A 27,367-nucleotide genomic window follows, 5' to 3' on the forward strand; every position below is an offset into this window, starting at 1 on the left:
ACTCAAAATTCTCAAAAATGTTTAGATATTAATTTGACGGGCATTTGAAAAACCTATCAAAGTCACCCCAGTTTACGGTAATAAAAACATAGATTTATGGCTGTTTTGAAAATTTCCCGGGATCCCGGGATTTTCAAAAATATTATTCACGTTTCCCGGGAAATTCAAAACCCGGTAAAATTGGACGCCCTAGCAGAAACGTCAGCTTGCATACATTTTGTCTTGTTTGCGAGTTTGCCGCAAACAAGTTTGCGACTTTGGCAAACTGTCAAACGCGAAAAGTGAGAGTTTGTTTGTTTGCCATAGTCTAATAGCTCCTTAACAGTCTATCACAGTTACTGGACTGCCTATCGTTAAAAAAATCTGTCGGAATATCTTAAAAATAAATTTAATTCAATCATGTTTTAAATAAAGGTAAAACTAAGCCAACAATTGATTCAAAATAAAATGTAACCTTAATTTTAAGCTATTTCGTTGGACCCTCAACTGGAGCGAGAGAGCCCCCAAAACAACTGAAAAATGAAGATCACTGCGTCACAGATCGATCGATTCAACCTTTTAGGCCAATTTGCAGCTAACGAATCGTTCGGAAGTGGTTATTTCCACCACAACTCCAACTCCAAAAAAAAGCAGGCAAGCTCGGACACGCGGGGTGGTAATTTGCGCTAATGAAACAAAAACGTAGAAAGAGAGAGGGGACGACTCCAGTGGGAGAAATGAGATAGAGATAGATGATGGGAGAGAAACAAAAATTGAAAAAAATCGTTGATTGATCGCGATAATAATAAAAAAGCGCAGCAGCTGCATCACCACACGTGAATTAACACCAACAGCCGAAATCAAATCAACGTGACCAAAAAAGGAAAAGCGGCAGCATTTTATTGAGATTATTATATTTACCTTGTTGTTGGTTTTTTTTGTTAGGGGAAATCTACCCTTTCCAATCAAACACCTATCTTCGTCATATGGAGAGTTTAATGCACTTTTGATCATAATTTGTATTTTGCGAGACCACTTCTCATCATTTTGTTGGCACACACAGTGACACACACGAGAATCCTTCAAACGCTTAATGAATATCGCCAAAATTAACTATTCACTTTCGCTTACTTTTTCATGGCGCTTAAGATATGAAATTGCTTCCAACTACCGGCAAAATGTTCTTTTGATCATTAGTAAGGCACTCACTTGAAGAATAATCCCGAAAAATGTAATAAATTAGCAAGCGCCATCAAAAAAACAAACGCGCCAAGTCGTTTGACGTTTCAATTTTCACTTTGCATTAAAATCGAAGGCTGAAGAAAACCGAGCGAGAGACGAAGGCAAAAAGAACAAAGGCTGGCCGTCAACACCACCCTCGACACCACCAGCAGCACAGCCAGCGATGCCAGGAAACTTTCCCTATAAATGCCACTTTTCGTGAGTGTTCGTTTGAACTGTCAGCGCAAATGGCAACACTCGACAGAGTGTTGGAAGAAAAAAGAACTAAGCCGATATTAGAAAAATGGGCGTGGCCCAATGCATTCGCCTCGATTAGAATACCCTTGGGATTTTTTTTTTGTTAAATGCTTGGTAAAGAAATAGAATAACTTTTAGTGAAAGTGAAAATAAACAGAAGTGTTCACAAAAACTTGCTCTACTCGTTGGTGTACTTGGTTTTAGTAAAATTCAAGGGAGACTCTAGATTATCCAGCATCATTCAAACACGACCGCTTATTAGGATTAAAATGGGTAGATTTCCCCTACTTTTATGCTGCGCTCCGTTTTTCGTTTTTTTTTGTTTTAATTTCGTTAATGGTGTCGGATGCAGCGATGGACCGACCAAAATCACGTCATCTGAATTGGCTTCACAAATTGGAAAATGTACCACAGACAGTTGATAGATTAAGAGGATTTAGGGAAAGTGAGGAATAGCATGATAACAATATTAAAAGGCATCATTTTTGACTAAGTGCATTAACCACAAAAAAAATCTGAGCAATTCTCTACCAAAACCGGAAATGGATTTTATTTGTATTTTTTGATTTGGCTCAAACTTTGTGGGGGCCTTCCCTATGACCAAATATGCTATTTTGTATCATTGGTTCACCCATACAAGTCTCCATACAATTTTGGCTGCTGTCCATACAAAAATGGTATGTAAATATTCAAACAGCTGTAACTTTTGAGTGAATTTTCTGATCAATTTGGTGTCTTCGGCAAAGTTGTAGGTATTGTTGAGGACTTTTGAGAAAAAAAGGTACACGGAAAAAAAATTGCAGATTTTTTATCAACTTTTTTTTCACTAAAACTCAATTTCCCAAAATACGTATTTTTTGATTTTCGAGATTTTTTGATATGTTTTAGGGGACAAAAATCCGCAACTTTTGAGCCATAGAGAAACATGGTCAAAAAATCTGCCGCCGAGTTATGAATTTTTGAAAAAATAGTGATTTTTGGAAAAAAATCGAAGTTTTATGCAAAAACAAGTTTGACATAACTTTTTAATGCAAAATTGAATTTGCAATCGAAAAGTACTTTACAGATTTTTTGATAAAGGGCTCCGTTTTCAAGATATAGCCACCGAAAGTTTGATTTTAGCGAAATATTTGCAGTTTTCCAATTTTTAAAAATAGTGACCATGAGTGACCATTTCTAAAAATATCTCAGCATTTTCTAATGACGATATCTCAGCAATTAATGGTCCGATTTTCAATGTTAATACATGAAACATTCGTGAAATTTTCCGATCTTTTCGAAAAAAATATTTTGAAAATTTTTAAATCAAGACTAGCATTTTAAATGGGCGTAATATTCAATATTTGGCCCTTTTAAAATGTTAGTCTTGATTTAAAAATTTTCAAAATATTTTTTTTCGAAAAGATCGGAAAATTTCACGAATGTTTCATATATTAACATTGAAAATCGGACCATTAATTGCTGAGATATCGTCATTAGAAAAAGGTGGGTTGTTTTGGTGAGATTTAGAAAACTTAAATTTTCGTGTTTCTTTTTCTTTTTCTTAAAGCGGTTCTATCTCAGCAACCCGAGGTCTCCAATCTTCAATGTCTCTTAGACAATTTTATAGAAAATTTTCTGAACTTTTCAAAAAAAAATATTTTTAGAAATGGTCACTCATGGTCACTATTTTTAAAAATTGAAAAACTGCAAATATTTCGCTAAAATCAAACTTTCGGTGGCTATATCTTGAAAACGGAGCCCTTTATCAAAAAATCTGTAAAGTACTTTTCGATTGCAAATTCAATTTTGCATTAAAAAGTAATGTCAAACTTGTTTTTGCATGAAACTTCATTTTTTTCCAAAAATCACTATTTTTTTCAAAAATTCATAACTCGGCGGCAGATTTTTTGACCATGTTTCTCTATGGCTCAAAAGTTGCGGATTTTGTCCCCTAAAACATATCAAAAAATCTCGAAAATCAAAAAATACGTATTTTGGGAAATTGAGTTTTAGTAAAAAAAATGTTGATAAAAAAATCTGCAAATTTTTTTTCCGTGTATCTATTTTTTTCTCAAAAGTCCTCAACAATACCTACAACTTTGCCGAAGACACCAAATTGATCAGAAAATTCACTCAAAAGTTACAGCTGTTTGAATATTTACATACCATTTTTGTATGGATAGCAGCCAAAATTGTATGGAGACTTGTATGGGTGAACCAATGACGCAAAATAGCTTATTTGGTCATAGGGAAGGCCCCCACAAAGTTTGAGTCAAATAAAAAAATACAAAAAATAAAAATGGTCGAAATCGGCCGATTTCGTAGAGAGTTGCTCATCTGTTTACATTAATTTGTACGTGGGTCATTCATAAATGTTAAGCGAATCGATGGAATTACCCCAATGAGAAATTCTACCACCAAACAGCCATCGACTTCCCCGTCATTGACGTCCTCGTAACGCTTCGAAGGGTTCATTTTTATGACCTCAAGTAAACCGCAGCAGAGTTGCTACTGGTTCAAAAATTTGAAAGGAGTTCAGTTCATCGATCGCATTCCCAAGTCACGCTGGAGATCAAGGTTGACCACAGGGTTGGTTGGACGGACGACTAACCATGGTTAAGAATCAGTCATGTGGTAAATGTAAGCCACCCCGTATTCTGGGATTGGATCGAGTTAAAAAAAAGTAATTAAGACCTTCCTCACGATTTGAACGATAATTTGACACTACTTTTGTATCAAACAAAAAAAAAGAGTCCATTAAGTCGTAAAGGCCGCAGCCAATGCCAAAACTTTCCAACACCATTTTACCCTGGTTTTAAATAATAATTCTCGCCAACCTGTTCGAATGATTCTCTCGCACTTACATATAATTCTAACTCGCTGCCATTCAACGAAACGGTGCTCGATCTCGCCACGCACGATGCGGTGGAATGCGGTCGACATTGTGTGCACAGAATTATGAAGAGACGGCGTGTGATGATATTTGGCCGAACATTACAGATACACACATATCTAAATATATGTAATCCCATTCAATAGAAAAGAACGCACATTTTTAAATGTTGTTTTTCGTCATACAATGTCACTTAATCCCCAAAACCATGAAAAGATATCAACAAAATCAAAAAAGAAAAAATCCCTCCCCGACACTCAAGGGTTAATCAATTCACGGCGCCGGCTTTTGCTGCTCGAACTCGAAATCGAAACCACGTGGTCTTCTTTCGGCCCAAGCAACACGACTGTGCAACAAACCGGCAACCGGCAGTGTGTGCGAGGTTCCGGGTCTGTGGATCTTCTTCTAATTCACACATCAGTGCACTAGCTCTAGCACCGCAATGTATGCGATTGGCGTTAGTTTATTCGATTTGATGAATGGGCAGCACTCAGGTTCCAGCTCAATTAAAACATCTTTGCACATTTTCGGGGGGTTAAACATTTTTTTCTACTAGAATTATTCTTTTTCTTGTTTTTTTTTAATTTCATCGTGTATTTGTTTCAGTTTTTCTCCGTCTAATTAGCACTCATTTTTCATCTGAACGATGTTCCCAAAATTCGTGAAATTTTCCGATCTTTTTTTTCGAAAAAAATATTTTGAAAATAATTAAATCAAGACTAGCATTTTAAATGGGCGTAATATTCAATGTTTGGCCCTTTTAAAATGTTAGTTTTGATTTAAAAAAATTCAAAGTATTTTTTTCGAAAAGATCGGAAAATTTCACGAATGTTTCATGTATTAACATTGAAAATAGGATCATTAGTTGCTGAGATATCGACATCAAAAAAATGGTGGGTTAGACAAGAGGAGAGACTTCGAAAACTTCAATTTTCCTGTTTCTATTTCTTTAAGCCGCTGTATCTCAGCAACCAGAGGTCCAATCTTCAATGTCTCTTAGACAATTTTATAGCAAATTTTCTGAACTTTTCAAATAAAATATTTTCAGAAATGGTCACTCATGGTCACTATTTAAAAAAAAACGAAAAACTGCAAATATTTCGCTAAAATCAAACTTTTGGTGGCTATATCTTGAAAACAGAGCCCTTTATCAAAAAATCTGTAAAGTACTTTTCGATTGGAAATTCAATTTTACATTAAAAAATTACGTCAAATTTGTTTTTGCATGAAATTTTGATTTTTTCCAAAAATCACAATTTTTTCAAAAATTCATAACTTGGCGGCAGATTTTTTGACCATGTTTCTCTATGGCTTGCGGGTTTTTGTCCCCTAAAAGATATCAAAATATCTCGAAAAGCAAAAAATACGTATTTTTGGAAATTGAGTTTTTGTGAAAAAAACGTTGATTAAAAAATCACTCAAAAGTTACAGCTATTTGAATATTTAGGGGAGAGTGGGGAGACTTGATCCCCGGGGAGACTTGATCCCAAGCCTGTATCTCGTCAGCATGTGGGTAAAACAATTAGCTTTGTTCTAGAAAGTTGTGCGAAATTGACTAAAACTCATTGTAGAAAACAAAGAAAAAAATTAAAAAATGTTTAGATTGAGTTACACACATTTTTCTAAGAAGTGCTGCAAAAAACTTCCAAGAGATCTTTTTTCTTTGTTTTGATAAGTATAGAAAACACTCAAAAATTATTCAAAAAAATATTTTTTATACGTAAATTGTTTGATAAACATATCAACTCCAAAACCCTTACGCATTTGACGTTAAATTTATCGTCATACTATTTTTACAATCAATTGTTTAAAAAAGTGCGTTTAGGGAGACTTGATCCCTGCATATTTACAGTCACTGGAATCAGCCTTAAGATTAAATAATTGGGCTGGGTTTTCGTACATAGTTTCCTTTAGTATAGTTGTACATAACTTACTGCAGTTTGAACCATTTTTCAAAAGTTTTGTAAACAAAAATTACCAGCTTTTGTAAACATGCTCAATTTTGGTCTAAAAAAGAAAATTTTAAGTTTTTAAATATTTTTCATGCTAAACTTGTTATATTTTGAACACAAACGTACAGGTTTAATGTGAAATTGCTGTAACTTATAGAAAATTAAAAGTTTGGATGAATAAGAAACATTTTGCTTAAGATTTCTTCAAAATGTTGAAAGGGGGATCAAATTACCCCTAACATTTTGAAAATGCCGGTTTAAAATATTTTTTTAAAACGCTTGGCATGATTCGAAGAGTTTATCTGATGAAATACCCTTATCAGCCAAACATAGTTGAATGTTTAAGCTTTCAATTCATGCAAAAAGTTTATAGTTTTGTGAGAAATTGATAGAGTTATGTGCGATACAAAAAAAGGGGATCAAGTCTCCCCACTCTCCCCTATGTACATACCATTTTTGTATGGACAGCAGCCAAAATTGTATGGAGACTTGTATGGGTGAACCAATGACACAAAATAGCTTCTTTGGTCATAGGGAAGGCCCCCACAAAGTTTGAGACAAATCAAAAAATAATTAAAAAAAATGATCGAAATCGGCCGATTTTGTAGAGAGTTGCTCTACAGCTAAATTTGGACATTTTTGAATGTAAGGGTTAGTTTTAACATCTCAAAATTATTGTTATTGAAAAGATCAGACAAAAATAATACTTGAACAATTCTCTATGATTTCGGTCAATCGATTTTTTTCTGTATTTTTTAATCCGGCTGAAACTTTTTTGGTTCCTTCGGTATGCCTTTATGAACTTTTCGCATAAATTTTTTTTTCAGAAATGGTCACTCATGGTCGAAAAACTGCAAATATTTCGCTAAAATCAAACTTTCGGTGGCTATATCTTGAAAACAGAGCCCTTTATCAAAAAATCTGTAAAGTACTTTTCGATTGGAAATTCAATTTTACATTAAAAATTACGTCAAATTTGTTTTTGCATGAAATTTCGATTTTTTTCCAAAAATCACTATTTTTTCAAAAATTCATAACTCGGCGGCAGATTTTTTGACCATGTTTCTCTATGGCTCAAAAGTTGCGGATTTTTGTCCTCTAAAACATACCAAAAAAATCTCGAAAATCAAAAAATACGTATTTTGGGAAAATGAGTTTTTGTGAAAAAAAGTTGATTAAAAAATCTGCATTTTTTCCGTGTACCTTTTTTTTCTCAATAGTCCTCAACAATACCTACAACTTTGCCCAAGACACCAAATTGATCAGAAAATTTACTCAAAAGTTACAGCTATTTGAATATTTACGTACCATTTTTGTATGGACAGCTGCCAAAATTGTATGGAGACTTGTATGGGTGAACCAATGCCACAAAATAGCTTCTTTGGTCATAGGGAAGGCCCCCACAAAGTTTGAGCCAAATCAAAAAATACAAAAAAATAAAAATGATCGAAATCGGCCGATTTCGTAGAGAGTTGCTCTACTGCTAAATTTGGACATTTTTGAATGTTAGGGTTGGTTTTAACATCTCAAAATTATTGTTATTGAAAAGATCAGACAAAATTTTTTTTTCTGTTTTTTTAATCCGGCTGAAACTTTTTTGGTGCCTTCGGTATGCCCAAAGAAGCCATTTTGCATCGCTAGTTCTTTCATACAACTTTCCATACAAATTTGGCAAATATCCATACAAAAATGATTTGTGAAAATTCAAAAATCTGTATCTTTTGAAGTAACTGAACAAAAATTATACACGGTAAAAAATTTGGTGATTTTTAATTTCACTTTTTGTCACTATAACTTGATTTGCAAAAAAACACTTTTTTTTTATTTTCTGAATTGTTTTAGAGGCATCAAATGCCAACTTTTCAGAAAATTCCAGAATGGGCAAAAAATCTTTGACCGAGTTATGATTTTTTGAATCAATACAGATTTTTAAAAAAAATCGAAATATTGGTCGCAAAAACCCACTATTTTCTAATGTCGCTATTTCAGCAACTAATGATCCGATTTACAATGTTAAAATATGAAACATTCGTGAAATTTTCCGATCTTTACGAAAACAATATTTTCAAAATTTTTAAATCAAGACTAACATTTCAAAACATTCAATATAACGCCCTTTTGAAATGTTAGTCTTGATCTTAAATTTTTGAAAATATTGTAAAAAAGGTGGTTTTTGTAAGAAAACCCGCCATGCTTTATATTGTTAGAATGGTTTTTAAAGACCCTTCCAACGGATCCAAAAGATTGAAGATCTGACAACTCTATCAAAAGTTACAAGTACTTTAGTGTTTTAAATACACTTTTTTAGTCCGGATCTCAAATATTTTGATAAAAAACAGTTATTTGTACACTTTTTTGAGGCTCACTTTATGAATGCGAGGAAGGCACCAACCAGTTAAAGGTGGATTAAGTACGTTTTATAAAAAAAGTTCTTGCTCAAATAATTTATGAAAATCACATAAAAACATAAAAAATCACATCATTCTTCAAAATAGCCTTCTCATCAATATTTTAAAAAAGAGCGAAAGAGCCGTTTAAAAGAGCGGTTTTACCCACCTCTAGTTTCAAGTGCAATTGTTTGGTCAAAAAATTCGTTGAACATTGACACTCAAAACACAAAATAATTGAGAATAACGCTACTTAAAAAATGTTAAGTGTTAAATTTTGTTTAAATTGAAAAAAAAAAATACTTTGCGGGTTTTTCAAAAAAAGTACATTAAATTTCCCATAAAATGGCATGATTTTTAACAGTCACGTAACGATTTTTTTTTTGTATTTTCTCGAAGTTTTTTTTTTTAATTTTGTGATATAAGCCATTTTTGTGTATATGAAGCCAGCTGCACTAGGGAGTGACATTTGAGAAGGTTGTATATTATTTACATATTTTTGTATCGTAATGTATGTATCTCGAAGCTGTTGCATCGTTTTAAAAAGTGGTTAAAGACAAAATTGAAGGAAATTTGTGAAGTTAAAGCAGCCTAAAAAAATAAAAGTGTTGAAAAAACAGTGGCCGTTTTGTGGTGCTTTTTTGGCCATTGATTTTACAGTATCTAAAAAAAAACTTCCAACAAGTTTGTCTTTGAAAGCATTACAAGTTTTCTTTTTGTTATTCTTATTGAGGTAAGGTTGTTTCCCATCCATGCACTGAACTACACTGAAAAATATCCTGTTTGCAGTTATAAGTAATGTAATTAAACTTGTATCTGTTTGCCCATTCTAACAATATTTAAATGTTGTCAAAGGTTGTTTGACATCGATCAGAGAATTCTTTCTTAAGATACAGATTTTCGAATATTATAATACCTTACACAGCTAAAAAAGTAGTAATCCAGCTGCGTGTAAAAGGCCTGGGTGTAAAATAAATATTGCATTATTTTATGCAATTTTATGTGATTTTACACCCTAAAATATGTAGCCCATCAGTATGGGAAACCTACTTGACCGAAATGTCAAGCTCATATATGCGTTTATCCTTACAGCTTTTCATCAATCTGATGGCTGAATGGGCTAAGGCGCCAGTCCTTACTGTTGGTGCTTGGTTTGAATCCCGCCGATTGCAACTTTTTTTTGGGTTTGCAAAAATTGTACATGCAGTGTGTAATATTAAGTGTTTATTTTGACGAAGGTGATGTGCATGCGATTTTACCATCGGATTTTTTGTTGTGTACTTTAAATGGCCATCCCTCAAAATTGTATGGAAACTTGTGTGGACTCCCCTTCTTACAATAAAGTTTAAAAAGCTGTCTCACAAGTTAAGCGAGATATTAATTTTATATTTATAAAATTTGGCTGAAAAATGATGTGTGTTCCCCATTTTTTGTGAGCTATTTTGTATGCGTTAAAGTGGCAAAGAAAAATTGAAATTTGGATAAAAAAATATTTGGACTCCCCTGGCTTTTTTCAACATTAAGCATGTGGGTAAATTTTGAATTAAATCAGTTAAGGTTTAGGGGTTGTTGAGAGTGCAGTTTGTATGGGAATTTTAGAAAAAAAATGTATAAAGGCAAAAATGTGTGAACATATTGTCTAGAGCAAGTTTCTAGAGTGAAAATTAACTCTCTTCAATTTTGTCGAAGGGTGCAAATCGATCCGAGTTGATCCTTAAAATTAATCAATTTAAAAAGACGTATTTGAATGAACAGATTTTTTCATCAACTTTAATGTTCTACAGCGACCCCTAAACTTTAACAGATAATTACATTGTCTAATGAATTGAGCCAGGAGGAGTTTTTATTTCACCCTAGTATGCATCAACAATTACCCCCACGAAGCCAGTGCTCAAGTTTTGACCATTTATGTTCACGTTTTACTCCCGGCCATGCGTCATATCATCAGCGTTTCCAAGCGGAGGTTTATACTAGACAAATTTTTCAAAATGTGCTGTATTCCTTGCTCCCTCCACACCATTGTTTGCGCCGGATGCTGGCCACCTCTGCCGATGGAAAAGTCGCGGTTTGATATATCGCTGTACGCGGACAGTCCCCCAAAAATAGAACGCACGTCGCGTTATTCACGGCAAACGTCATGCATGACTCACGACAGTTACGACGACGGCCGCCGCTGGCAGGTCCAGGTGTCGTCCGCTACCGCGTCATTTGACCAGTTTGGAAGACTTTTCGATCTTTCTCTGCGTTGCATGAACATAAGATAAAAAAAAGCAGCAAATCTCGCCGGACGAACGCCGGGAAGAGAAAGTGTTTATTGTATAGTAATTACGGATTCGCTACGGAGGAGCGCCGCGTGCGAGATTTTCGTGCAGCAGGCAGCTTCCCATTCATTTCGTGAGCGCGCGCGTTTGTGTGTGCGAGTCGAGCGCAACATGTGGTTTGACCGTTTTCTTCTTCTTCTTCTACGTTTTCTTCCAGACTTCACGAGGAGATTGAGCAATTTTACGCCCACATGATACCGACGGGGACGGAGCACACCCTGCGGGTACAGGTGGTGGCCCGGATAGAGGCCATCGTGCTGAATCTCTGGCCGATGGCCCGGGTGGAGATGTTCGGTTCGTTCCGGACCGGACTGTACCTGCCAACGAGTGATATCGGTGAGTTGATCTTCGGTGTATTGATTGAGTAAACGCTTGACTCAACGTTCTCTGACTTCTTCCAGATCTGGTCGTGATTGGACGGTGGGAGAAGCTTCCGCTGCGGACGCTCGAGAACGAACTGATCAGCCGCGGCATCGCGGAACCGATGTCGGTGCGCGTCCTGGACAAGGCATCGGTGCCGATCGTGAAGCTGACGGACCGCGAGACCCAGGTCAAGGTGGACATTTCCTTCAACATGCAGTCCGGGGTGCAGTCGGCCGAGCTGATCAAGGACTTTAAGCGCCAGTACCCGGTGCTGGCCAAGCTGGTGCTGGTGCTGAAGCAGTTCCTGCTGCAGCGTGACCTGAACGAGGTGTTCACCGGTGGCATTTCGTCGTACTCGCTGATCCTGATGTGCATCAGCTTTCTGCAGCTGCACCCGCGGGCCAACCAGAGCCAGACGACCAACCTGGGCGTGCTGCTGCTCGAGTTTCTCGAACTGTACGGACGAAAGTTCAACTACATGAAGACTGGTAAATGGTTTTGTTATCTTTGCTATGCAAACTCACAACTCACATCAATCTTATTCCGTTGCAGGAATTAGTGTTAAAAATGGTGGCCGATACATACCCAAAGAAGAGCTGCAGCGCGAGATGATCGACGGTCATCGGCCGAGCTTGCTCTGCATCGAGGATCCACTGACGCCCGGCAACGACATTGGTCGATCATCCTATGGTAAGTCTACGACCTTTGCAGTGCCTACATCCTTCGACGGCCCATTTTATCCCTGTTAGCTTGAAAAAAAAGTAAAAACAAAAAAAAAAACGTAAAATCGACGCCATCATTTCCAAGGTAACTTTTCAAAAGAACCTAACATTGCTGGAAAACGTCCAAGGTTAAAAAAAGTTGTTATAGTTATCGTCGTGACGATAACAATTACAATGCAATACGGGTATCAAATGATTCGAAATTGTGTATGCATTTACAATATTTCAGTGTTTTTAGAGTAAAATACCCTTTTTTCTACAAAATACTCTTTTTTAAAATACACAAATTTTCATAATTTGCAATATGGGTATCAAACGGTAAGAAATTTTGTATGCGTTTTCAATATTTTTGAGTGTTTAGAGCAAAATATTTAAATTTTCACAAAATATTTTTTAAATTACTCAAATTTTCATAATTTGCACTAATTTTGAATGCATTTTCACTGTTAAAGATTTTTTGCAACTGAATAATTATATTTTCACAAAAAAAATCCCTTCTACGTTATCCTTCTGCGTTGTGTTTACGGCTGAGAGGATTCAGTGAACCGATCAAATAACACAGAATTTACAGGGGAAGAGAGATTCGTGGACATACCGTGTCAAACGGTCCGGATTATTATTGAATTATTGTTATGAAAATGTTGGTTAGTGTAATAAATAAGTAACGAAATAAATAATATAAATGTAATTTAATATATTAATATAATCAACTGGGGTAATTCTCGTATTTTTGACAGGTTAAGAATTCAGTCCTAATTCCGTCCAATTTGCAGATTCTCAATGTTTAAACAATTTGTTCTGCAAATGTTTTGACAAAAACATACTCAGTATTTATTGCCTAACAAAAAATCAAAAATACAAAAATCTTAAATTCTTAATTTTAAAAATAAAACAAAACAGAAATTTTAAAAATGGAAAAATTGAAACTTGTATACAAAAATAAAATGTTGAAAAAAATAATATGCAAAAAAACATTTTTCAAATGTAAAAATCCAGTCATTTAAAAATGTTAAGAATTCAGCAATTCAAATTGAAAAATTATTAACCTTGAAATTTTAATTTTTAATGAAATTCAAATTCAAAATTTCTGGAAATCAAAAAGAAATCTAGAAAACTTACTCATTATTTTATTTTCTGAAGAAATTAGAATCAATAAATTGTTTAATTCAAGATTTAATAAAACAAAAAGTTAAAAACTTAAAATCATGCATTCCTAAATAAAAAAACAAAATTAAAAAAAAAATTAAATGTAAGATAATTCAAAAAATGTTAACAGCAATTTATTTTTTAAGATATTAAACTAGCAAATTCTTTAAAAAAATAAAAGGTTACTCATTAATTAAATTTTTGAAGACATTCATATTTGAAAACTCGAAAAATCAAAAACTTTAAAATTCGAAAATATAAAATGTGTTAATTTATTCCGATGCAAACATTTTTCAAAGTTTTTAAAATTGAAATAACAAGCCATAATCTCAACATTTGAATGCAAAAAGTGTTTTTAAATGCATTTTACACTAGTTGTTTTGCAATCAACAGTTTTCAAAAAAAAGTAAGATTTGACGAAAACAAAAAAAAAAATAGCGAAAAAAACGTTTTGCGATACAGTCCAGACTCGATTATCCGATGGTTTGTATGGGACTTCGGATAATCGAATCATGAAAAAAAATATATTTTTCATATTTTTTTTTATTTTTTTACTTTTAACCTGAAATTTGAGTTCTGCGACCCCATTTTAGTCAAATTTGAATATTTGATTGCATTTTAAATCAAAAAATGCATTTTTTCAATATTTCAGCCCGGCCATTTTGGCCGCCATCTTGGATTTTAAAATTTTAAATCATTTTAGAGTAGCTTATGGGTCATACTTTAGCTCGACAATCAAAAATTGGACAACGAAAAAAAAATTTTTTTTCGTGATCCGAAGTGAAATTTTTCCGAGGCCTTCGGATAATCGAGTCTGGACTGTACTAAACATCGAAAATTTTCAAAAATTCAAAAGATGTTTAAATTAACCCAAACATGCTCAAAATTATTTTAAACGCAGGGGAATGCATTTTATACAGATTTAATCTTATTGCACTTAAATTTTCATTGAAATATAAAAGATTTTTTTAAAAAAATGTTTTTTTATATATTTCGCGGGGGGACAAAAACTTGGACCAGCCTAATAAAGCAATTTAAAATAATTTAAAAAGACAACCATTAAATTAAAAATTTCTGAAAATCTAAAGTTATAAAATTTTACTTAACAATTTACTTTTTGAAGAAATTCAAGTTCAACAATTCTCGGGTGAATTTTCAAAAAGCCGTAAGAGCTACCGTGATCTCTGACACTAATTTTCGGTTTTCTCCAAAATTAAACAAAATTTAATTATTTTAAGTTAAGGGCATTTCAAGGACGTGTAGATGAACAATCTCAAGTGTTTTTGATATTGGTTTTTCGTAAGAAAAACGAACGAAGAAAATTTAAACCTGTAAACTAATAATTAAAAATTTCTAAATTTCAAACATTAATTTTTTCAATTCGGTTTTATTTGTGAATAATCAAGTTACAATGAGTTCATTTAAGTACACAACAGAGTTTTGGTGTTCCTTTCAGCTGTGTTTTACATCGTAATTTAATCGAAAAATTATTACTTATAACTATAATAGACAAGAATAAGAAAAAGTTTTCAAAAAACTTACAGTTTCAAACATTAAAAAAGTCACACCTTAGAAATTTGAAAAATCAATAAAATTTAAAAATTAAAAATCAAACAATTCGTAACTAAAGAATTCAAAAAAATAAAATTTTAAAATTAATAAATCAATTATCTCAATAATTCTGTGTTTTAAACATTAAAATCAATTAAGACTTTAGAAATCTTGAAAATCAATAACTTAAAAATGTAATTTTCAATGAAATTAAAATTCAATAATTTTTTAATTCATGAATTAAAAATAATAAAATTTATAAACTTATAGATTTATATTTTCAAATATTCTAAAGACTTCATAAATTTGATTAATCAATAGCTTAAAAATTAAATTTCCTATGAAATTCTAATTCAATATACTAAAAATTCATAAATTTAAAAGTTGTAAGGGTAAAAAATTTATAAGTTCTGAGGTTTGAAAATTCTAAAATACCTTTGTATTCCTGTAGTAAAAACTTCAACTATTTTATGAATGCAAATATCTAAAGTTTATGTGTATAGAAGGTTTAATAAACAAAAACAAAATATTTTTTTTTTTGCTTTTTGGATGTTTTTGAAACCACCGCCTTTAGAAAAATACCAAAAAAAATTAATTAAATTTTGTTTTTTGGACCTTTTGAACCTCTTTGTACCGCGTCTGAAAGAACAACGCTACCCAAAAAACGCTGAAAATATCTGAGCGGTGTTTTCTTTAAATTTATTTTTTTTTAAATGTCATATTTTCAAAGAGAGTCTGAATCAGCCCTCTGACCTGCCTGCCAACGCCAAATCAATTGGATTAATTTCGCTCTCCCCCTCCCCGCAGGTGCCCTCCAGGTGAAGCAGGCCTTCGAGTACGCGTACATTGTGCTGATGCAGGCCGTCTCGCTCAACAAATACTTCAACGACTGCACCCGCCAGAGCATCCTCGGTCGGATAATCCGCGTCACGGACGAGGTCATCGACTACCGGACGTGGATCAAGGAAACCTTCGAGTCAAGACTGATTGCGGCCCAGGCCATCGTTCCGACGATACTGAACGACCCGCTCAACCCGCACCTCTCACTACACATTCAGCAGCAGCAGCAGCACCTCCACCACCACCACCAACAGCACCAGCATCAGCACGTGCAGCAACAACAGCAGCAGCAACAGTACAGCTCGCGGCGGAACAGCTACAGCGTAGACACGTCCGAAGATAGTATAGACAGCGACGGGGACTCGAACTCGGCCTCGCGGGACATTTCGCCGACGAGTATGAACCGGTCACCGGAGTTGCATCACCAGCAGCAGAACGGCGGAACTATTGTGCTGACGACGCATATTCCGACCCACCAGCACGCGGAGGTGTTGATCGAGGACTTTGCGTTGGTGCAGCAACAGCAACAACAGCAGCAGCAGCAACAGCAACAACTACTGGACGGAATCAACGAGAACCAGATGATTAGCTATAATGTAAGTGGTTTGTTGTTGTGGGTAGATTTTCGGGGATTGGGAATGATGGATTTTGGATTTTTAGATGAACAACCGACGGAGCGCCTCTTCCCCGCATCAGATCGTAGGCCAGGGCGGCAAGGCAGCGCTGATGAATATCTACACGCCTCGCGCCAGCTCGGAGCGGATGTCGCACGGCGATCGCGGCAACAACAACAACAACCAGTCCAGCAACATCCGTCAGCACAGTAAACACCCCCGCCGGTCGGTGATGAACAACCTGGGCCATTACATCATCAACCCGCAGAGCGCGATGCAGCAGATGAACAGTGCCAACAACGCCAAGCAGCAGCAGCAGGACGTGCAAGACCAGCAACACGGCAGCAGTAACAATAACAACACGGTGGTGGTGATCAAGGACGGTCCGGGTGGTCCGGAGCGGAAGCAGAGCCAACCGCTGTACAGCATGAGCCAGAAAAAGTCCCAGTCGCAGATTCTGGTGACGACGGTGTCGGCGGCGGTCGCTTCGACGGTGGCCGCCAACAACGCCGCCAACTCGTCCTCGTCGTCCAAGCGCAAGAAGACCATCTCGCCGACGGACAAAAAGGGCGGCCCGATCGGTGGTGGGGGCAGCAACAGCGGCAGCGGCATGGACAGCCGATGATGACTGCACGCGAGGCACCAGCACTGTGCGCGGTACGTGCACTATTGCTTCTAAAGTCACACACACACGTTCTCTCATTCAGTGTGTGTGTGTGTGCGTCGTTTTCTTTGTAAATATTTGTCCCGGTTGAACCGCGCGCACTCTACATTTAAGACGGAAAAGTTACTAGAACATTGGCTAGTACATGCAGAAAAGAGAGAGAAAGAGAGAGTTATAGTGATTTAAAACTATATACATTATATAGGCTTAAACTAAGCATGTGTGTGTGTGAAGGCGCCCACGAAAGAAGGTAGAAGTATTAGGTAAGGCTTTCTTCACCATTTTTGCGCTGTTTCGTTTCCGCAAAAGCCACCACCGTCGTCGTCGCAGACGGCGCCGCCGCCGTCATCTTCACACCCCCACCCAGAAATTGCGCGCCGCACGCACGCACTCGCATGTCCGGGAATTGAGTTTTTTTTTCGGAAATCGTTGGATCATTTGACAAAACAAAAAAAAACGCCGCGATTGTTAAGTGTGCGTGTGATTAAACTTTTCGTCGTCTTGATTTTAATTGAGTATAGAAAAAAACAAACAAAAAAAAAACAAACAAAAAACAACAAACTAAATCACTGATAGAGTAGTAGCAGCAGCTGTAGTCACAAGAAGAAGAAACAAAAACACGTCGTGTAGCCAATTATTAAGAGGGACGAGAGAAAACAAAAGGGAAAGTGTTGGTTTTTTTGCGAGCTCCCAATAACGTAAGGCAATAATTATGATCATGGAAGAAGGAGAAGAGGAAGTCAAACGCAGAGCGAGAGAACGTTTGAAAATCAGGAAGAAGCAGCAGCAAGCGTCGACCCCAGGGCGGATCCCCCCCAACAAGAGAAGGTCTAAAGTTCCGGTTTATGTAAGTACTTTTTCACAATATTTAACTTTTGTTTCACCTGGTTTTATACACGCTCGATTGAGCTGGTCTGGTTTTATATGTGCGATGGGCGGTGTCTTTTGGCGGGGGATAAATAGATTTTCCCTTACCCCATTAAAAAATGGGAGCATTCAAAATTTCCGTCTTCTTAATTACTTTTTAATTTCCAATGATTTCTTATATGTTTTAGGGACTATTAAAGAGTATCTCTTGCGAAATAAAGCAACACATTTTTGGAAAAAACGCGAAAAAAAATTGCCAAAACCATTAAAAATTGCTTTACATTTTTTTTTGAGTAAATGTATTTTTGCGAAAAATGTTTATTTTTTTTTTAAATAAAAAAACTCTAAGAGGGGGCCTGCAAAAAATTTCGATGATCTGAAAAAAAATTCTGCAATTTCTTTCTTGACTATGTTGATCAGACTGCTGGTTGATGTATCACAACCCCTTTAAGTTTAAATTTTGTGAAAAAATGAGTTTTTCTCAGTGTCATCTAATTAGTCCTTTTTTCAACTCGAGATATCTCGGAAACTAATGTTTAAAGGTGAAATTTCTGTGAAATGTTCTGCTCTGTTCAACAAAAATAATTTCAAAATATTGCACTTTGGAATGGTAAAAAGATGTCAAAGATCTGGCAACCCTAGCAAATTTTATCAATATTTAACTTTTTTTTATAATTTGTCATATTCGTAATCTTTAATTATGATGAAAACATCTTCTAAACTAGTCTTACTGTGCATATTTGGCACTACTTAAAAAACCATTTTCGATTTAAATAGATTGCAATATAAATATCGATGTTCTTTCTCTCTAGAATCTAGAGAAAAAAAATATCTTAAGGAGGTATTAGACTATGACAAAACAATGCTAGCAAGCGTTTTTCATAGTCTAATACCTCCTTTTTTGGGGCGTCGATTGGTAAGCAAAAAACTAATGCTGAATATAAGGGTGGATTTTCATAACTCCAGAATTCATGTTCTTGAATTCTTGTTACCGGTTCAACTTTAACATAAATTATTTTTCAGTCATTTTCCGTTTATTTTTGATGAAGCAACTCGGAAAAATGCTTGCTTACTTGAAACAAAGTGATTCACATACTTTTTTCATAAATTCGTAATGAAATCTTTGAAAAATTTGATGTTGAAAATTCGAAGTGAGCGGGACAAAAATTGAATTCTTGTTCGACAATAAATCAATTCTTGTCGTACAAGAATTCAATTCTTGTCGAGCAAGAATCAGTTTATAGCAAACAAAAATTCGTGCTATAAATCGATTTGACAGATGTTTGTGTACATTTTGTCATTTGATTCGTTTTGTTTCAAAATATTGTGGATGCCTAATTACGGCGTCCCTTCCTGGCCAGTTCTGGTCCACAGACAAAGTAAGTTCCTTTCACTTCGCGTCGGATGGCAGAATTACAACGATCCTGATCCGGAAAAGTTTTTTCATCTGGCCGCCATCCAGGACATATGCCTATGCGCCAGCTCGAGACGCCGCATGATGTTCCTGTAGAAATTAATCTGCGCCCCAATAAGGTCGTGTTCTTCAGGAACGTGTTCCGTTCGGCCCCATCTCCCCCAGCATCGCGTAGGACATCACTTCCATACGGCGATTCACCCGGCTGTTTTCCATCTTTTGTTCGACGGTCAGTTTTTGGCGATCTTTCCTTTTTTGGACGCCGTTTCAGTACTCGTGAAGAGCGTCCGGATAGTCGACGAAGGCCGCGGTAGATGCGGAGTGCTTGGGCTGGTCGACCAAGAATTGGGTCGTTTGTCGATTCCGAGGGGTCAAGCGAGTTCGAAGCTTCCATCGGGTTTGAAATTTTTTCGTCTTTTTGGTCCAGATCAGTGGTTTGACTCCGCCGGCCATTTGGGAAACAAACTGGGTGGAAGTGACGATTTGAGGTTCGACTCGGAAGGTGAGCAGAGTTTTGTCCGGTGGAAAGATTGTCGCGCGGAAGGACGGTTACACGAGGATGGTCTCCCCGATTATTTCGACATCGGATGGCAGAGTTTCATCTGTCTTGACCACCGGAATAAAGTTTTTTGTTTTTGCTGCCGCCATCCAGGACATAGTCCGCTGTCCGCAGGTTCTTAGTCGGAGTCGGTCGATAAAAGGTAGAGTGGCCAAGATTATCCAACTCCGACCACAAGCTGGTCCGAACAAAGCAAAATCATGACAAAGTCAGTGGATTTTTGTTTTGAGACCTGCCCCTTGAGACCCTATTTCGGAACTTTTGTAAAATTTAGTAACATTATTTATTTACAAGAATATTTCATCAAAGTGAGGCCTATTTTCCAACATTTTCTGAGTTTGTGTTTGTTTTTTCACCAGCTGGTCTTGACAGGAGCATGACATTGCTCAGCAGTTTTCACAAAAGACGCAACGCGTTTTGGCTGCGTTGCTATAAAATTGCATACAACGTTGCACCGGTTCGGAACCGGTTTGACAAGAATTCAGCAGCAAGAAACAAGAATTCTGGAGTTATGAAAATGGACCCTAAGAATCGAACTAGACTACTAGTTAAATGAGCAATTGGGTCCTAAAATTATGTTCAGATTGCTGATATTATTGTTCACACATTTTTCTGAGTACAATGACCCTTTGTACGGCCACAAAGAATTTGAAATGAGTTTTTAAAGAAAAAAAAAGTGATCAGAAATCGTATTTTTTCCGTTGACATGGGGCTTTAGGACCCAATTCTCCCCAAACTTCGGAAATGGATTTTACTTGTATAAATTTTTTGTGGCTCAAACTTTGTGGATGTCTTTTATATGACCAAAAAAAGCCATTTTGTGTCTTGGGTTCATCCATACAGGGCCCCACACAATGTTGGAAGCTGTCCATACAAAATTATGAGACATACTCAGAAAATTGAAATACACCGATGTTGCCGACTTTTAATCTACTTTTTTATGCATTTGTTTTTCCAAAATCTTTACTTTTGTTTTTTTTTAATTTTTGGATTTGTGTAACCGTAAAAAATGCAACTTTTGAGCAAAATAAATGTACGGACAAACATTTTTGCCGCCGAGTTATGGTCTAAAAAAATTTTACTAAACATTTGATGTGTCATCAATTTATAAATTACGTATCAAAAAGTATTGTACAGAAATTTGGATAAAATTTGACGTTTCAAAATAAAGTTCCCTAAACATTCATTTTCAATTTTAAACATAAGTTTTCTATTTTTATAAATAGTGATTGGCTTTATAAAAAAAAATTAATTTTTAAAAACTTCAGAAAATGTCTTCAAAACTGACCTCTTTTTTCACTACCTAGTTGCGAGTTGTTGTCCCTTTATAACATTTAAAAAAATCAATATAATAAAAGAGAGAAATACTGATTTTGTGGAAAAAAGTGTACCTACAACTACAGATACAGATTTTTGTTTGGACAGCTGCCAAAATTGTACTTCCAAGCGAAACTTACTCTGAGATACCACGGAAAATTTCCCTTATCCCATTAAAAAAGTGGAGCATTATTTAAAATGACTACCAATGAAGACATTTTTTTTTAGAAAAAGGATAGTAAAAACATCTTTCACAATTGTAAATGGTTTAAAGGTTACAAATTTGTTTAAAATACCAACAAATCTTAAAATAGGTTTAAAGATACTGATTTTCGTTTTAAACATTAAAAAATGATGAAAAAAGTTTATTAAAAAAAATCATAAATTTAATTCTGTTTTGGAATCAAATCAAATCTACTGAAAACTACTTTGTAGATGAAGGAAAAAGGGTTTTTCCTTTATTTTTTGTAACATCCAATCCACCCGTTGAAAGGCACCAATTATCGTCAACTCGATGTGCAATATTTTATTTGCAATTTATTCAGTTTTACACAGTTTTCTTGTGCGAATCCTTGGAGGTAATTTTCGTTTGCCCAAGTGCGGAATCATACGAAAACGGAACACGAATTCCATCTTAAGAGATTAAATTAACCTTTTTCCAGACCAACAACAACCGACAACATCCTAACATTATCGATTGGCGTTTCGTTTCACTCATGATACAAAACACCCCTAGAAAGCAATGAAACAGAACATCAAAAATAAGCAAAAAAAAAAATCATAAAAAATCTATAAATACGTAGCTATAGAGAACAACAAGTACCCAGGAAAGCATTCAAAAAACACTAAGTTATTAACGTTTTTGTAAACTTGAAAACTACACCAACACACAAACACACGTACACACGATGTAAAACAATCCACTAAGTTTAAGTACAATATGAGATGAATTATTTATATTTAAATCGCGGCACACTGTATGTATATGATTTTTTTTCTGTTAGACTTTTAATGTGTATTTTAAAGGATGCCTTTTTGCCCTAGGAAAAAACCAACCAACTACTCACACTAGCTCTTTTTTTAAGTAGGATTTCATTCGCAAAATAGTTGTTATCGGTTAAATAATAAAGCCCTTTGTGTGACGCGAAAAAAAAAATCAACAAACGTCTTGTGGAACTAGCTACTCTGACACACACACAAACCGACCAGTTAGTATAAATTTACCATACTATCGTTCTCAACATTGCTACCCTTTTATTATTGCTCGTAGTAGTATCGAAACGTTAAAAAAAAGTCCAAAAGCCTCCGCCTCCTCCTCCTCCTCTGCAAATTTGCAATACAAAACAAAAAGTTGATTTTGACATGGCTTGCTCTACTTACTTAAAAAACAGAGCGAATCATTAGGTCTATTCCCGTACTTGCAGAATTGTAGAATTTCTGCAGGATCTGCAGAATTCTGCAGCCAGCATAAGTCACTTTTTTGCAGCACGTTCCCGTACTTTTCAGCTCGCTCTCTTCATCTCTCTCTTTTGCAGAAGCTCTGCAAGTAGAGAAGCGGCAAAACTTTTGCCTGGGTAGCGCGTTCCAGTACTTTTTCTGCAATATTGTACACAGTTGAGTGAAATTACTCAAATTGGGTATTAATGTTTTTTTTTATTATTTCAAAATATTTAAAAAAATGCTTGCCAAAAAAGTAATTGAAACAACACACCTCTAGGAAAGGGAAATTATTTGTTTATGCAGCACAACATTTTATTTAAAAAATCAAGGATGTATTATTTATTCAGTAACCAGAAATTAATTAGGCTTTCTAGGCCCAGTGAAAAAAATATAATTTAACTCAAAAATGACGAACTCCTCGTCACAGTGTCCTGATGCAAACAATGATCGAGCTGTAGCTGTCACAGCCCTGCGAAGTATGTTGGCTGACATATCGGGCAGTCAGTCAAATAAACCAGCTAGAAGTCGCTTGACAAAAAAAATGCTAGAAAGAGATAGGAAACCTGATGCAAACAAACGTCCAGCTGTCATGTAAACATACTTTGAATGTGTTGGTAAATTTCTGACTAGAAAGCCTTATTATGCTTAGGTAGAAATTATATATTAGAAACAACTCAAAACTTTTACCATAGGTGAACAATTTTACAAATGAGAGTGGCAGGTACGTTTAATAAATATGATTTAAAAAAAGACAAACAAAGGTTTAATATAGAAGGGACCAAAACACATGTTTTAATAGCAGAATGTTTAAAAGATTATTGAGGATAACATAAATACTAGGGGTTGGACAGAGTAAAAAATTTTACCATTCGTCAATATATTGACGTTGTTATTGATCTATTGGTCAATATATTGACGAAAAACTTTTCGACCTGCATTTGGACACCTTGGTTTGACAGATGACAGACAAAAATAACAACCGCATTTTGACAACAGAATTTTTTTTTGCGTTTTCGAGCAATCTTTGGCAACATTCTAAAATTATTGGAAAATAGACTTGCTTATTCCAAAGTTGGGTCAACTCCGGCCATCGGAAGAGAGAGCTCGTATCGCATCGTACAATCTGCCGGGTTAAACGTAGTTAAAACGGGAGAATGTTTCAGAGCAGCAAGCAAAAAAGCACCTCCAGTACAGCTTGCGAAGGAGGAGGCAGGATTTTAACGGGTTTCTCGGTCGGCAGGATTTCTCAGGTTCTTTTCAATATTGTGGGAAGGATAGGAAAGCGCAAGCTCAACTTTCTTCTTTTCCGCGTCTGTGCCCTCAATTGTAGAACCCGGCGTTCTCTGACGCATATCGTGGTCTAACTTGACGTGCCGGAACACGCGCAGCTGACGGCCAGAATGCACTGACTGCAGAACGGTTCGCACAGGGCCACGCAAGAAAACGTCCACAGTAGGAGGAAGGTCCATAGCAGGAGCAGGATGTAGTCTCTCGACCAGTGCAGGATTGGCAAGATTTCGCCATGAAGGTGGACAAAAGCGACATGACTTGTACCGGTCTATGTTGGCATGCCCAATTCCGGTCACAGTAAAAATCCAAATTATCCATTACATTTGTTTCTTCAAAAAACACCACATTTATTTTGTTTAATTTTAACTTCCAAAAACAACACTTTATTTGAGGATTTCATGCCGACTTTTATAGAACAATAACAATTTAAACTAAATGATTGCGTTTCCACGCTCCAAAATATGAACCACTCGGAGACATCTTTCAAGTTGCTCACGTCCCAGATGGAATCGGCGAAGTTGGTTCTGAATAGAGGTGGCCTCCAGTGGATCCTGGTTTGGGCAGGCCATAACCAAAGAGATTTCGTCTTCTTGAGGCCCAACTCAAACCCTCGACGGTCACGGCGGTGACTTCCGTCTACTTCTTGGTAATCTCCAGCCTATGAAAGTCCCGCTCGAGGGTATTCTTCAGCTTGGCCAACGAATCCGACTGGTCGCGAGCGAGAAGTCTTTCCGGAAGATCGAGTGGATGATGTTACCACCGCGGTAGAACTTGATGGCACCGTCCAGTTGGATAATAATCGTTAGAGAGGTGCAGATTCGTGACGTAGACTTTGTGGTTCTTCTGGTGACGAACCTCCATGATCTCCCGGCTCCAGGGCATCGGAATCCTACGGCAAGTTCGGCAAGAGTGTGCATTTAACGGCAAACGCAAATGGTAAAAATTTCCGTAATTTCACTCCCTGAGTCAGGTGCTTGTGTTGTGTTTACATTTATTTTGACAATTCAACCTGACAACGTTCTTGGATCAAGGTTCCATAATACAAGGTAAGGTCGCGTTAATATATTGACGAAATATAAACATGTTAACCAGCTACTGTTAACCTATTGACGGAGTTGTCCGACCCCTAGCATAAATAAATTATGACTGGATGTCACATGAGAGAACAACGGTGTCGCAGCGAAATTGGCAAATTAAAAAAAATGAATCACAAACTCAAAAATCGTAAATTAAGAAATCTGGAAATTAAGAAATCTATAATTAAAAATATAAAAAACTAATATTTTCAAATTGAGAAACTTAAAAAAAACACAAATCAGATATTTGAGAATTTTAAAAATGCAAATAATTACATCAAAAAATAATAAATAACAAATTCGTAATTTAAAAATTCAAAATATTAATAACTAAATATTTCAAAATATTTAAAATTTCAAAAAATCTTAATTTTAAAATTTCAAAATAAATATAATAAAGTTCGAAATAAAATCGAAATAAAAAACAAAAGTTTGAATATTTATGAGTGCAGAACACCAAAAATTCAAAAGCTATAGTTAAAAATAATAAGATAGAAAATTAAAGAAATTATAACTTCAAAAATAAGTAAAATTAAAAAATTCTGTCAATCAAAAATTTTAAAACAAAAATATAAATAAAATAGAAACAGTCAAAATTTCCAACCTCTAAATCGTCTAAATTTGTGTTTCTAACCTAAAATATGACTCCAAAAAATGTGTATTTTTATGATTCAAGATGGCGAAGAAATTAAGAATTTAATAATTTAAGAATTTAGGAATTTAAGAATTTAAAAATTGAAGAATTTCAGAGTTTCAGAATTTCAGAATTTTAATTTCGACAAAATTACATCATTTTTTTGGTTCATATAAGAATACAAATTGGTAGCGCCGTTAAAGGTACAATTTATGATTTGCCAATTAAATTTACCTATTATTTTAACACACATATTGAGTATCTTCAAAATCAATTTATGATCAAGAATAATTCCTAAACTAATATTTATTTGAAATTATTAAACTCAAAGGAAATGTGTATTTAAAACTTTTTAAAAACTATTTGTTTTTTTAGTACATTTTTGTTGGGGTACTAGCCATGCTGTAACACTATGGCTTAAGTTTTATCAGGTAAAACTATTAACACTAAAAAAATCGCTTTATTATTTACATGAATGAACTAAGCCTGAAATCGCTAACATAAAAAAAATCGTTCTCAATAAATCCAGACAAAAAAAAACAACCCCAAAATCATTTATTATTACAAATAATAAAAAAAGGTTGATTTCACCCAACTTGCAAATTTCACGTAAGCGTGTACTCAACATCCATCACACCAAATTGCAGTAACTTTTCAACAAGAAAGAGAAGAGAGAGCTTGCAGAAAAGTACGGGAACGGTTTTGCTGCAACTTCTACCTCTCTCATTGCAGAAATTCTGCCTGACAGAAAAGTTACTTTTGTTGCAGAAAAGTACGGGAACGCTTTGCTGCCGTTTTTGTGCAGAATTGCAGAATTCTGCAGTACGGGAATAGACCTATTTTTAAATACAAATCTTCCACACAAAAAGAAAACCAAACAACCGCGAGAATGAAGCAATTGGAAGTGAAGGACGGATCGCGCGTCCGTCGATGGTGGGAAAGAAACACGGGACACACAGACAGATAGACAGACAGACAGAGACAGTTGATGAATGGGAAAACGCAGTCATTTCCAGTACAAAAACAAACAAAAAAAAATCTTAAAACTAAGTGAAAAGCAAAGCAACGCAGTGTAATTTATCTGTAACATATGATATTTAACTTAAAACAAAAAAGCTAAAAAAACGTTAAAATAAAATGCTGTAAATAAAGAGAAACAACAAAAAAAAATTGTCGAAACCTACATGGCAGTTAAGCCAAAAAACACAAAAAAATTACAATTCGTTTTCATTCGTGCTAAAACTACCGAAACTTCCTATGTTGCATGCAATGCCAACCCGCTAGTCGTATTTTTTTCACTACGTGATTTTTTTAACGCGCATAAAATGCGCCAACTGTAAAGGATATTGCGCCACCAATTTTCGTAATTTGGCGTTGACTTTTACAACGAGAATATTTACATTTTAATTTTGCATTCCAACGAGAAATTTACATTTCTTTACAAAATTATTACAATATATGAGAATTAAATAATTTTAGAATTCCAGAATTTTCGAATTCAAGATTTTTTAGAATATTTGTATAATTTTGGACGTATTGGATAGCTGCAAGTTTGGTAATTTTTAGATTTTTCACAATTTTCAAATATTTTCAATTTTTAAAGTTTTTTTTTATTTTTCATATTTTTTTAAATTTTTTGATTTTTATTTTTTTAAATCAATAGTATAGCTCCTTAACTACGCTAAAGTGATTAAGAAATTATCAAATCCAAGATGGCGGCCAATATGGTGGTAACGAAATATTGAAATCAAGAGTAAATTTTCAAAACAACCTATGAGTTAGGGTTTCTTATGCAGAAAGGACCCTTTGAAAATTAAGTCTAGAAATATTGAATTTAATTATTTAATAGGCAATCGACTATTCAAATTTGATGATAA

At 35.2% G+C, this 27,367-nt stretch overlaps 1 protein-coding gene and 1 pseudogene across 3 annotated transcripts in view; one reads left to right on the top strand and one right to left on the bottom strand.

The window, feature by feature from the left end:
• Nucleotides 1-22,206, top strand: part of LOC120426818 (terminal nucleotidyltransferase 4A-like) — a 65,004-nt gene extending 42,798 nt beyond the window's left edge. For 2 of the 3 annotated variants that reach the window (XM_039591601.2, XM_052710030.1), the window contains exons 3-7: nucleotides 11,151-11,329; nucleotides 11,395-11,844; nucleotides 11,909-12,046; nucleotides 15,583-16,211; nucleotides 16,276-22,206. In XM_039591601.2, coding sequence (XP_039447535.1) covers nucleotides 11,151-11,329; nucleotides 11,395-11,844; nucleotides 11,909-12,046; nucleotides 15,583-16,211; nucleotides 16,276-16,854 — 1,975 coding nt within the window. In that variant the 3' untranslated portion in view covers nucleotides 16,855-22,206. The remainder of the gene's footprint in view (nucleotides 1-11,150; nucleotides 11,330-11,394; nucleotides 11,845-11,908; nucleotides 12,047-15,582; nucleotides 16,212-16,275) is intronic. The other variant, XR_005606761.2, reaches the window with a different exon arrangement.
• Nucleotides 22,207-23,551: 1,345 nt separating this feature from the next.
• Nucleotides 23,552-26,727, bottom strand: LOC120426828 (superoxide dismutase [Mn] 1, mitochondrial-like; annotated as a pseudogene).
• Between the last annotated feature and the right edge of the window lie 640 nt (nucleotides 26,728-27,367).

Source organism: Culex pipiens, chromosome 3 (genome assembly GCF_016801865.2).
Source record: "Culex pipiens pallens isolate TS chromosome 3, TS_CPP_V2, whole genome shotgun sequence".
Classification (NCBI taxonomy): Eukaryota; Metazoa; Arthropoda; class Insecta; order Diptera; family Culicidae; genus Culex; species Culex pipiens.